We start from the raw sequence: 14,268 nt of genomic DNA on the forward strand, positions 1-14,268 counted from the left end.
GACCTGCCACTGGCATTAAACAAAGTGTCAGGTCCTGACCATAGAGAGCTCTTATTTTCTATGGTAGAGAAAGTCAGGGCGTGACAGTTTTTTTCTTCTAGTTATTATTTTTTATGTGGAGTTCTAGTTTAGTTTTTCTATGTTTGGGTGTTTGGTATGATTCCCAATTAGAGGCAGCTGGCTATCGTTGTCTCTAATTGGGGATCATACTTAAGTAGCATTTGTTTCACCTGTGTGTGATGGGATATTGTTTTGAGTTAGTGCACATAGCATTCTCTGTAGTCACGGTTCGTTATTAGTTTATTGAGTGTTTGTCTTTGCTAAGTTTCACTTTCTTTAATAAATTATGTGGAACTCAACGTACGCTGCGCCTTGGTCCAATCATTACGACGAACGTGACAGAATATCCCATCACCCTAGGACCAAGCAGCGGGTTCACCAGGTGAAGGATTTATGGACATGGGAAGGAGATAATGGAGGACAGCGACGACGACAGGGTTCACGGCTACAGATAGCCCAAGGGCAACCCCAAGTTTTTGGGGGGCGGGGGCACATGGAGCTGGCGACTGAGCAGAGGGTGGAGCCAGAGACTGTTAGGGAGGCAATGGCGAAGTTGGGAGAGAGTGAGATGAGAGAAATGTTGTGCAAGTGTGTTCTGCTCAACATCCGACCAGAGGATCCGGTTAGCAGTCTGGTGCAACCTGTGCCGGTTCCACGTTTCTGGCCTCAAGGGCGCCTCTCCAGTCCGGTATGTCATGTGACTGCTCCTCGCACTCTCCCTCAAGTGCGCCTTCCCAGTCCGGTGCATCCTGTGCCTGCTCCTCGCACTCTCCCTCAAGTGTGCCTTCCCAGTCCGGTGCGTCCTGTGCCTGTTCCTCTGACTTTCCCTCAAGTGCGCCTCCACAGCCCAGTACGTCCTGTGCCTGCTCCTCGCACTCTCCCTCAAGTGCGCCTTCCCAATCCGGTACATCCTGTGCCAGCTCCTCGCACTCACCGTGCGAAGTGTGTCATCGAACCGGTACCATTGATACCGGTTCTACGCACCATGTCTCCAGTGCGCCTTCACAGCCCAGTGCGTCCTGTGCCAGCCCCCCGCACTTGTCGTGTGAGGGTGGTCATCTGTCCAGGACACGTTGTGCCAGCTCTACGCACCAGGTCTCCAGTGCGCCTTCACAGCCCAGTGCGTCCTGTTCCAGCTCCACGCACCAGGCCTCCAGTGCGCCTTTCCAGTCCAGAGCTTCCGGCGACAGTTCCCAGTCCAGAGCTTCTGGCGACAGTTCCCGGTCCAGAGCTTCTGGTGACGGTCTACGGTCCGGAACCTCCTGAGATGGTCTGGAACATCCTGAGACGGTCAATGGTTCGGGACCTCCAGCTTCAAGGCCAGAGTCTTCTCCTGCATTGGTGCCCAGTCCAGGCATAGCGTCCAGTCCCGCTCCATGGCCGGAGCCTGCCCCTGGGCCGATGCACGGCATCCAATCCAGCTCCAAGGCCAGAGTCTTCTTCTGTGCTGGTGCCCAGTCCAGGCACAGTGTTCAGCCTGGGTCCATGGCTGGACCCGCAGGATGAGTGGGTTCTTCGGCCCGCACCACAGCCGCCACCAAAGCTGGCGGATCCGTGGGATGAGAGGGTTCTTCGTCCCGCACCAGAGCCGCCCCTGATGCTGGTGGATCTGCGGGATGAGCGGGTTTTTTAGCCCGCACCAGAGCCGCCACCAATGCTGGCGGATGAGCGGGTATTTCGCCCCACACCAGAGCTGCCACTGACACTAGACACCCCCCCAACCCTCCCTTTTTGTTCCAGGTTTTGCGGTCGGAGTCCGCAGCTTTGGGGGGGGGGGGGGGGGGTACTGTCACTGTCTGACCATAGAGAGCTCTTATTTTCTATGGTAGAGTAGGTCAGGGTGTGACTGGGGGTTTTTCTAGTTATTATTTTCTATGTGGGGTTCCAGTTTAGTTTTTCTATGTTTGGGTGTTTGGTATGATTCCCAATTACAGGCAGCTGGCTATCGTTGTCTCTAATTGGAGATCATACTTAAGTAGCATTTGTTTCACCTGTGTGTGATGGGATATTATTTTGAGTTAGTGCACGTAGCATTCTCTGTAGTCACAGTTCGTTATTAGTTTATTGTTTATTTGTTTTTGTCTTTGCTAAGTTACACTTTCTTTAATAAATGATGTGGAACTCAACATACGCTGTGCCTTGGTCCAATCATTACAACGAACGTGACACAAAGCCTGTGTGTCGATGTATGCTGATGATTCAACCATGTGCGTTTCAGCAAACACAGCTAATGAAGTGACTGACATCCTTAACAAGGAGTTGTAGTCAGATTTGGAATGGGCTGCCAGTAACAAATGAACTGAACATCTTTAAAACTAAGAGCATTGTATTTGGTACAAATCCTTACCTAAGTTCGAGACCTCAGCTGAATCTTGTAATGAAAGTGTGGCTGTTGAACAATTTGAGGAGACTAAATAACTTGGTGTTACCTTAGATTGTAAACTGGTATGGTCAAAACACATAGATTCAATGGTTGTAAAGATTTTTTATCATTTTTATTTCACCTTTATTTAACCAGGTAGGCTAGTTGAGAACAAGTTCTCATTTACAACCGCGACCTGGCCAAGATAAAGCAAAGCAGTGCGACACAAACAACACAGAGGTACACATGGAATAAACAAGCGTACAGTCAATAACACAATAGAAACAAAGAAAGTCTATATACAGTGTGTGCAAATGGCGTGAGCAGGTAAGGCAATAAATACGCCATGGTAGCGAAGTAATTACAATTTAGAAAATGAACACTGGAGAGATTAATGTGCAGATGATGATGTGCAAGTAGAAATACTGGTGTGCAAAAGAGCAGAAAAGTAAATAAAAACAATTTGGGGATGAGGTAGGTAGATTGGATGGGCTATATACAGATGGGCTATGTACAGCTGCAGCGATCACTAAGCTGCTCAGTTAGCTGATGTGTAAAGTTAGTGAGGGAAATATAAGATGGCGAGAGGTATGTCCATAATAAAGAGATGCTCTGCTTTTCGACACCACACTCCAAACAGTCCTGCAGACTCTAGTTTTGTCTTGATTATTGTCCAATCATGTGGTCAAGTGCTGCAAAGAAAGACCTCGTTAAGATGCAACTGGCCCAGAACAGAGCAGCACATCTTACTCTTCATTGTAATCAGAGGGCTGATATAAATACTATGCATGCCAGTCTCTCTTGGCTAAGAGTTGAGGAGAGTCTGACTGCATCACTTCTTCATTTTAGAAGAAACATTCATATGTTGCAAATTTTAAAAGGTTTCCATAGTCAACTTACACAGCTTTGACGCACACACTTACCCTACCAGACATGCCACCAGGGGTCTTTTCACAGTCCCCAAATCCAAAACAAAATCAAGAAAGCGTACAGTATTATATAGTGCCATTATTGCATGAAACTCACTTCCATCTCATTTTGCCCAAATTAACAGCAAACCTGTTTTCAAAAACAAGTAAAGCAACGCCTCGCCCCTATCTTGACCTCGATTTTAGGCTATGTGTGACGTTTTTAAATTGATTTAGTTCTGTCCTTCAGCTGTTCTTGTCTATTAATGTTCTGTATTATGTAATGTTACATGTTTTGTGTGGACCACAGGAAGAGTAGCTGCTGCTTTTGTTAACAGCAAATGGGGATCCTAATAAAATACAAAAAAATTACTTCCTTTATGTCGACACTCTAATCAAAAAAAGGATGTGGTTTTTGGATGATCCCCTACTTTGCGTGTCATTGATCCATGTCTTGCGTGACAGATCTTCATCATCATCATCATTGATCCACCATCAACATTACAATTCAGAAAACATCTCAGATAACCCCAAGGGATTGTTGTTAGTAATGAAACAGTGGTTTTTGTGAAAGTCTGTTTATTTGTCAAATAAAAATATATTTCCTCTAATATAGTAATATCTAAGTCAACATTTTTAAAATTTTAGTCATTTAGCAGACGCTCTTTTCCAGAGCGACTTACAGTAGTGATTGTATACATTTCATACATTTCATTTAATTTCATGCATTTTTTATTTTTTTTGTACTAGTCAACACACCTACTCAGTGCAGCCAGAAGATCAAACAAACGATCGTTGAAGTTATGGTAATTCTAAGGTAATTGTTTTTAAATCTAAACAGCAGTCAACAACATGGTAGACTCCTAAGTCTTGTACGCAGTGGAGGGTAAGCACTATTTCCTCACATTTTGTATTTTTCACAAAAATGTAGCCACCAATCATGGGAAAATAATAAGGAAATATAGGGAGCGTTACTGTATTCCCAACGAATGGCGTTTAACCACCTATTTTTTTTTATTACATCACTGGTTGTATGAATTACTCCAGATAATGAGGATGACGATGAAGCTGAAGGTGATGAAGATGCAGTAGACGCCAAACAGCAGCCGGTCGAGGATGTAGCCCACCTGCATCCAGTCCTGGGAGATCTGGTTCCCGTCCACATGCTGGACCATATGGAGGCGGATGGACTGCAGCTCATTGCCCAGATTCCTCAGCTCCGCCAGGGCTGGATCGCCTGCCCCTGCCCACATCTTACCTGGTTCTCCTGTTTGAACCACCGACACTAGAGGGTAGAAAGGGAGAAAGTGGACATTTTTAATCTACCTACTAAAGAAGGAAATTATTAATGTACCTGGATAGTACAATACTGTCTTATCAAATGGCTGCAAACATTTCTCAAGGTGATACCTGCATTTATGTTACTGTTCAGGCCTGTGATTGAATGCTTTCACTATATTGCTTTGGGTTGGACAAGATAAGACAAGGTTCTGCTAATTGCATGAAAGTCTGTGTAATTGTAACTCCCTGGAAGGATCAGATCAGGGGTACCTCCTGCAACTAGATTGCAGATGATCTTGTCCTCTCTGGATTTCTGAGGCAGCCAGACGAGGTTCCCCATGAAGCGCAGGACGAGCACTCGGACCCAGCCAGGCACTGGGTGGAAGTTACTGGAGGCAACCAGGAGGTTGGTGATGAGAATAGTCTCCAGCAGGCTGGCCACCATCAGAGCCAAGCAGATGGCGAAGAACACATCTGCATGGGTGGGAGGAGGAGGAGGGAGGTGAAGAGAGGAACATATTCAGCCACTCTTAGGAGGACAAAGGAAGTGGACTTCAAAAAAGACACTTCCCCCTAACCAGCTAATCCAATAACACAAGTAAACTTCTACCTCTACATTTATGACTTACGACAAAAATGGTGCTTCCAGTACACATGTTTTCATACTTATCAATGGTATGGTGCTTCCTGTAACGGGCAGCAGGTCATTCACGATGAGCAGGAAGACGGAGTAGCCAAAAATAAGACTCATCTTGAAGGAGGAGCGGTCCACGTTCTCGGGAGGCAGCAGGAAGCTGAAGAGATCCACAGTGATGAGGAAGAAGCTGGGGATCAGGAGGTTCACCACGTAGAGGGTTGCTCTGCGCCTCAGGACAATCTACAGTTCAGAGACACAACAGTCAATGACAACCTTGAAGGGTGATCTGGTGTTTTGCAATATATTCCCATTTCAGACAAGACAAAGCCATAATTAGCTGGGTTAGCATCCTATGTGTGAAACATGAAGTACTCTCTGAAACAATAGTTATGCTAGAAATATGGAGAACTCAACGTTCGGTGGTAGTAGAGCCAAATTAATGGCATCTGAGAAATTGCGGTGCTTTGGGTTCATACGTAGAAGTAGAGCTCATCATAGTGGTTGCTTTCTCCCTGATCGAGTGCTGATAAATTGAACTTGCTGGATTTGATGTCCATCAGCTCCCACTCCCCTTCAGTGGACAACACACTAATGGAGCGTTTCAGGATGTCCTCCACCTTCTTCCCTAAGATAATCCTTATGTCCGACACTGCAGGGGAGATAAAGGAATGGGACATCCTGGGATGAATGGGCTGAACCTATATGGAAGCAGAACATGATCTGTACTGAGGGATTGGTAAACTTGGGCTTAACCTCTATGGGCTAGGTGGGATGCAAGCGTCCCACCCGTGGTGCACTCCATCAACAGCAGTTGCATTTCAAGAGCGGCAAATTTGAATCCAAATAAATGTCAAAATTCAAATTTTTCAAACATACAACTATTTTACACCCTTTGAAAGATAAACATCTCCTTAATCTAACCACGTTTTACGATTTCAAAAAGGTTTTACGGCGAAAGCATAAATTTAGAGTATGTTAGGACAGTACATTTACAAGAGTTGTGTGTAATGTTTTGTCAATTCAAAGACAGGGTCACCAAAACCATAAAACCAGCTAAAATGATGCACTAACCTTTTACAATCTCCATCAGATGACACTCCTAGGACATTATGTTAGACAATGCATGCATTTTTAGTTCTATCAAGTTCATATTTATATCCAAAAACAGCGTTTTACTATGGCATTGATGTTGAGGAAATCGTTTCCCTCCAATAACCGGCAGTCAAGTCAGCACCACAAATTAAATAATTAAAATTAGAAAAAATTGGTAAAATATTATATTGTCATTTAAAGAATTATAGATTTACATCTCTTGAACGCAATCAACTTGCCAGATTTAAAAATAACCTTACTGGGAAATCACACTTTGCAATAATCTGAGCACTGCGCCCAGAAAAATACGCGTTGCGATACAGACTAGCCGTCATGTTGGGGAGATCTAAAATCGAAAATACTATGTAAATAATCCATTACCTTTGATTCTCTTCATCAGATGTCACTTCCAGGTATCACAGGTCCATAACGAATGTAGTTTTGTTCAAAAAAGCTCATCAAAGCTCATCATTTATGTCCAAAAATCTCCGTCTTGTTAGCACATGATCTAAGCCCGCCGGACTTCACTTCATGAACGAGGGGAAAAAATATATTTACGTTCGTTCAAACATGTCAAACGTTGTATAGCATAAATCATTAGGGCCTTTTTTAACCAGAACATGAATAATATTCAAGGTGGACGAATGCATTCTCTTTTATAACGTATTGGAACGAGGGTACCCAACATGAACTCGCGCGCCAGGTGTCTAATGGGCCATCATCGTTCCATGGCTCTTGTTCGGTCAGATCTCCCTCCAGAAGACTCAAAACACTTTGTAAAGGCTGGTGACATCTAGTGGAAGCAATAGGAAGTGCCAAAATATTCCTCAGCCCCTGTGTTTTTCAATGGCATAGGTTTAAAGGTAATACAACACATCAGGTATCCACTTCCTGTCAGAAAATGTCTCAGGGTTTTGCCTGCCAAATGAGTTCTGTTATACTCACAGACACCATTCAAACAGTTTTATAAACTTTAGGGTGTTTTCTATCCATATATAATAAGTATATGCATATTCTAGTTACTGGGTAGGATTAGTAACCAGATTAAATCGGGTAAATTTTTTTATCCAGCCGTGCAAATACTGCCCCCTAGCCCTAACAGGCTAATAGCAAACAGGTACTTGGTTGACACTGAGTAATATATCAAAAACTTCAATGGACTCGGTGGACAACCCTGTTTCATACCTATCATTAACCTCTTGAGGATACCCTAGGATAGGGGGCGCCACAGCGCATTTTGAAAAAAAATCGTTCCCATTTTCAACGGCCTACTAATCAAACTCAGAAGCTAGGGCATGCATATACTTATTATATATGGATAGAAAACACCCTAACGTTTCTAAAACTGTTTGAATGGTGTCTGTGAGTATAACAGAACTCAAATGGCAGTCAAAACCCCGAGACCGATTGAAACAGGAAGTGGAATTCAGAATTGTGGACTCGACTTCTCATCTTTCCCTATAAATCACACCGTTAACCATGGTTCAGTGAGCACTTCCTATTGCTTCCACTAGATGTCGCCAGTCTTTTCACAGTGGTTTGAGCCTTATACAGTCGAAACTCAGTGAATGAGACTCATTGGAAATTGGTCACAGGGGATGGGCCATCACCATTATGACGCCGGCGGCCATGTCTACCCCCACCTTTGGAAACGGTTTGAAAGGCAATGAAATCATCCCCCTTGAATCTTATTGGCTCTCTTGGTGTTACAGGCCCTGAAGATTAATGTTTTACAACGTTTGACATGTTTGAACGAACCTACAGGCGGGAGAATCTCATTTTATCCGGAACTTCAGCCCTGCGCTTGGAGAGCCCTAGGACGCGCTACCAACAGCAGGCTAATGGAACGTGAAGTATGGACTTTTTCGACCGAAAATACATCTGTTGTGGACCTGGGTTGTTTTCTGATGATGACAACTAAAGGTAGGCGATTATTGACAATATTATACAAGATGAGATGTGACATGCGATTGTTCCAAGATGGCACCGAGCTCTGTATATTAGCTCATTTTCTGAGTATCGCATCTCCTTTTATCGCAAAGTGTGATTACCCAGTAAAGTTAATTTAAAATATGGTATGCCAGGTGTTCTCAAGAGATATTCATCTATAAATGTTAGATTGACAATATAAATTTAAAAAATCGTTATCGGATAGTAATTTAGGGAATTGTAGCATTGTTTACCGGGACGCATTTGAGGGGAAATTATTTAGTCAACGTCAGACGCCGATGTAAAATGCTGTTTTTATATATAAATATGACCTTTATTGAACAAAAGAATGCATGCATTGTATAACATGATGTCCTAGGTGTGTCATCTGATGAAGTTTGTAAAAGGTTAGTGCTGCATTTAGCTGTTTTTTGATTATTTGTGATGCAAGTGGTTGGTCGGAAAATGGCTATGTTGCTGCTTTTTACGATGGACTCATCTAACATAATCTAATGATTTGCTTTTCCTGTAAAACCTTTTTGAAATCGGACGACGTGGGTCGATTCAGAAGAGGTGTATCTATAAAAAAAAAAAATTATGATTTTTTTTTTAATGCTAATTGGCGATATGATTTTTCGCAGGATTTTGATCCCGCTGACGGGATGAGACGCTGAAGATTGCAAGAGAGAGTCAGGATGTTTTTTTGGGAGAGAAGGAGCAATGGGTTTGGCATAGGATCCTTATGTTCAAGTAAGTCCTAAAGCGTGGTGGCATTGACGTCTTACTGTGGTGGATGTAGGAGTTGAAGGTGAAGGTGCAGTTCTGGACGTCAAAGGGGAAGGTGTAGATCTCCAGGTTACAGGAGCTAACCACTCTAACAGGTTCGGCGTCTCGCACTTTACCAGTATGCTTAATGTACACATAAGGGACGATGGGAGCTCTGTTTTCATCCATACTGTAAGACAGGGTGAAATAGGGGGACAATTTCAAACCATGGGCCTGATATAAATCATATGTTTTATATTTTTTAATAGTGACTGAATCAGTTACAAGTGCAATAAAAAGGGACAGAATTAATATGTTTGTAAGGATATCCTTCCCCCCCAAAATTATAATAAGCATAATACAAACATCCCTATCAAAACTTGTCTGTTTTAGCTATATATTTTAGCTATTTCATATCCTATGCGTAAAACATGAAGTACTCTCTGAAGCAATAGTAATGCTAGAAATATAGAGATATCAACGTTCGGTGGTAGTAGAGCAAAATGAATGTCGTCTGAGTAATTGCAGTGCTTTGTTTCATGCATGTTAACATTAGAAGCCTCCTCCCTAAGTTTGTTTTATTCGCTGCCTTAGCACACTCTGCCAACCCGGATGTCCAAGCCGTGTCTGAATCATGGCTTAGGAAGACCCCCAAAAACCCTGAAATTTCCATCCCTAACTATAACGTTTTCTGACAAGATAGAACTGCCAAAGGGGACGGAGTTGCAATCTACTGCAGAGCTAGCCTGCAGAGTTCTGTCTTACTATCCAGGTCTGTGCCCAAACAATTTGAGCTTCTACATTTAAAAATCCACCTTTCCAGAAATAAGTCTCTCAACGTTGCCGCTTGCTATAGACCACCTTCTGCTCCCAGCTGTGCCCTGGACACCATATGTGAATTTATTGCCCCCCAACTATCTTCAGAGCTTGTGCTGTTAGGTGACCTAAACTGGGACATGCTTAACACCCCGGCCATCGTACAATCTAAGCTTGATGCCCACAATCTCACACAAATGATCAATGAACCTACTAGGTACAACCCCTAATCCGTAAACACGGGCACCCTCATAGATATCATCCTAACCAACCTGCCCTCCAAATACACCTCTGCTGTCTTCAACCAGGATCTCAGCAATCACTGCCTCATTTCCCTGCGTCCGTAATGGGTCTGCGGTCAAATTACCACCCCTCATCACTGTCAAACGCTCCCTAAAACACTTCAGCGAGCTTCCTATTTCGCAACAAAGCCTCATTCACTCATGCTGCCAAACATACCCTCGTAAAACTGATTTGGCGATTTCATTTACAAAATAGCCTCCAACACTCTACTCAGCAAATTGGATGCAGTCTATTACAGTGCCATCCGTTTTGTCACCAAAGCCCCATACACTACGCACCACTGCGACCTATATGCTCTCGTTGGCTGGCCCTCGCTTCATATTCGTCGCCAAACCCACTGGCTCCAGGTCATCTATAAGTCTTTGCTAGGTAAAGCCCCGCCTTATCTCAGCTCACTGGTCACCATAGCAGCACCCACCCGTAGCACGCGCTCCAGCAGGTATATTTCACTGGTCATCCCCAAAGCCAATTCCTACTTTGGCCGCCTTTCCTTCCAGTTCTCTGCTGCCAATGACTGGAACGAACTGCAAAAATCATATCTCCCTCACTAGCTTTCAGCACCAGCTGTCAGAGCAGCTCACAGATCACTGCACCTGTACATAGCTCATCTGTAAATAGCCCATCCAACTACCTCATCCCCATATTGCTATTTTTTTGTTGTTGCTCTTTTGCACCCCAGTATCTCTACTTGCACATCATCATCTGCACATCTATCACTCCCGTGTTTAATTGCTATATTGTAATTATTTCGCCACTATGGCCTATTTATTGCCTTACCTCCCTTATCCTACCTAATTTGCACACATTGAATATAGACTTTTTCTGTTGTATTATTGACTGTATGTTTGTTTATTCCATTTGTAACTCTGTGTTGTTGTTTGTGTCGCACTGCTTTGTTTAATCTTGGCCAGGTCAAAGTTGTAGATGAGAACTTGTTCTCAACTAGCCTACCTGGTTAAATAAAAATATATATATAAAAAATACATATATTTGAGATTCTTCAATGTAGCCACCCTTTGCCTTGACAGCTTTGCAGAAAGTTGTTAAAACATCCCTGTTAGTGAGCATTTATCCTTTGACTAGGTAATCCATCCACCTGACACATGTGGCATATCAAGAAGCTGATTATACAGCATGATTATTACACAGGTGCACCTTGTGCTGGGGACAATAAAGGGCCACTGTAAAATGTGCAGTTTTGTCACAAGAGACGTCTCAATTTTTGAGGGAGCGTGCAATTGGCATGCTCACTGCAGGAATGTCCACCAGAGCTGTTGGCAGAGATTTTAATGTTCATTTCTCTACCATAAGCTGCCTCCAACGTCATTTTAGAGAATTTGGCAGTACGTCCAACCGGCCACACAAGCGCAGACCATGTGTATGGCGTTGTGAGGGCTAGTGGTTTCCTGATGTCAACATTGTGAACAGAGTGCCCTATGGTGATGGTGCGGTTAAGGTATGCGCAGGCATAACCTACAGACAACGAACACAACTGCATTTGATCATTTATCAATTTGAATGCACAAAAGTACCGCAATGACATCCTGAGACCCATTTTGTATGTTTTTTTTAATATATACATATCTGTATTCCCAATCTTGTGAAATCCATAGATTAGGGCCTAATGAAATTATTTAAATTGACTGATTTCCTCATATGAACTGTAACTCAGTAAAAATCGTTGCAATTATATTTCTGTTCAGTGTATATTGAATCAGTTTTTGTGCCAAGATTTCAACAAAAAAAAAATAAACAGTTCAATGTGGGTCAAAAAAATTATACATTGCCTGATCTTTCTTTTGTCTCTCAGATATAGGAAAGAGACTAAAACTAACTTCCTTTTCATAAATATTTTGCTATGTGTTTTTTCATGTATTCATCTGTTACTCACTGTGTTTCTATGGGCTAATAGCAGTAAGACCAAATCCAATGTTTCATCAAAAAAATAAGTATATGGTATCTATATAGACTATAGAGATGTTTAACTCACAATTCATTGATTACCACATCTGGTGACCAGAACCTTTCCCTGGGGAGAGAAATATTGGCAGAGCCGCATTGGACTGGGTCCCAGCTGAAAAATTCATTCTCCCATTCCTGAAACAACACATTAGCAACAATACAATATGTTTGGAAGAAGTCTGGAAGCAGCACTCAAAATGATAATATGATGTTTAGGATTGTTCTACAGTCAAAGATAAAATATATATATTTGGTTAAAACTAAAAAATATCACTATTGCTATCCAGTACATATTGGTGCCCTAACAAATATGAAGTAATGTGAAGTAACGTCCTTAACACAGCTGCTGTAGGAGAATGAGAAACCAAAGTGCACATTGAAAATGACTCCCATACACTGTGTACGTATACTTCCAAAAATAATAAAATAATACGCTCACCTTCACCAGCCAAATGTAGGTGTACAACAGTTGTGCTTTTTCTTCCTGAAAAGAGAATTACTTTTTGTTGTAGGATATAAAGTAAAGGAAATAAAGCCACATTTTACATAGATCTACGAAACATGATGTGGAGGAACATTCAGAACAATATAGCTGTAACAACTGTCTTCAAAAATGGACCAAGGCGCAGCGGGTATGTGGATACTCATATTTTAATTCCAAAAAGGAGTAAAGCATCCACCAGACAAAAACAATACACAAGACAGGAACAGTCTTGCAGGCACACAAAACACAATGCAAGAACAACTACCCACAACCCCAAAGAAAAACACACACTCCTATATAGGACTCCCAATCAAAGGCAACTCAACACACCTGCCTTCAATTGGGAGTCCCAATCACCAACACAACACTTAACACACAAAACACCTGCCACGTCCTGACCAAAACTAATACAATACCTCCCTCTGCTGGTCAGGATGTGACAATAGCACATGTCAAATACATTGATGGATTTAATGGTATGTCTCTTCAGGTGAACTAGTTGAAAGGGATACCATGCTGTCCTACTACTCCTTACCACACCCAGGATGCCGTAGAGAGTGAAGTACATGCTGATGTTGGTGGGGGTTGAGAGGTTCATGACAGGTCGTATGGAGTACAACTTCATGACGTTCTCCAGGGCGGCCAGAAGGGATATGGTGTTGGGGTTGGTGCAGTTCACCACTATCTTACATCTCATGCATGGTGCTGGGGGAACAATGGTAACCATGGTGCTTTATATTGTGGTTTTGATATGGTCCTGTGTTCCTCAGTTAGTAGAACATGGCAGTTGCAACACCAGGGTTGTGGGTTCAATTTCCACTGGGGACCCGAATGGAAATGTATTCACTCACTACTGTATGTTGCTCTGGATACGAGAATCTGATAAATTATGTCAAATATCTGAACATCTTCAGTGAAAAAAAGTATTTCATTTCGCCAACTATTGGGGATCTAGCATATTGTAGATATAATTATTAGAGTCTTGTTTGAATTATGAAGACCTTGCTACTTTTTCATATGATAGTCAAATGAATTGACTGCAAACCCACAAATAAATGATGTTATGAACTTGATCGTTAAGGTATCAGATACCCCAAGTAATATCAAAAAGTAAACATAAAACTAAAGAATAAATGAAATCAAACTATTACTCAAATATAGTATTTTAAGTTGACTTAAATTAGTTGACTTTACTCCTTTTTTCCCCGTGTAGAAGCTGTACCTACCCTGTACCATCATGCAGCAGATGATGAACAGAACCTGGTGGAAACTGACCGACCATCGTTGAGACTGAAAAAGTAATTACAAAAAAAATCACTGTTTGGTTCAAAGGTCAAATTGTATTTTAGATGTACAGTCTATTGTTAACTGTATGTTTGATAATTAACACAATGTGTATAACACCATGAATTACTTTATGAATTCACAACTTAATTTACCTCAAATGACACCGAACAATTGTTTTGACCAATTACAGTAATGCTTTGAAGCACAACACACAGACACACAACTTAAATAATGTAAAAACCCCAGATATTTACCTCCATTTCTGAAAAATCCTTGGCTGCCATCAAACAGCAAGCTGAAAGTTCTTGACCGTTTCGATCCTATGGCTGAAGAACTGTTTAGAGCAAAGCTTTGTTTCCTAACACCCATCGATGGCACCTCT

The 14,268-nt window shown here is 42.3% G+C and overlaps 1 protein-coding gene across 1 annotated transcript; it reads right to left on the minus strand.

Moving 5' to 3' along the window:
* Window positions 1-1,532: 1,532 nt before the first annotated feature.
* Window positions 1,533-13,326, minus strand: LOC106564417 (5-hydroxytryptamine receptor 3A-like). Its single transcript, XM_014130507.3, has 7 exons — window positions 13,135-13,326; window positions 9,055-9,178; window positions 5,725-5,897; window positions 5,278-5,488; window positions 4,882-5,085; window positions 4,373-4,615; window positions 1,533-1,669 (listed from the first exon to the last, which is right to left on the minus strand). The coding sequence occupies exons 1-7, from the start codon at window positions 13,324-13,326 to the stop codon at window positions 1,533-1,535; spliced, it is 1,284 nt and encodes a 427-aa protein (XP_013985982.3).
* Window positions 13,327-14,268: the final 942 nt, after the last annotated feature.

This window comes from Salmo salar, chromosome 16, assembly GCF_965601325.2.
Source record: "Salmo salar chromosome 16, fSalSal1, whole genome shotgun sequence".
NCBI lineage: Eukaryota > Metazoa > Chordata > Actinopteri > Salmoniformes > Salmonidae > Salmo > Salmo salar.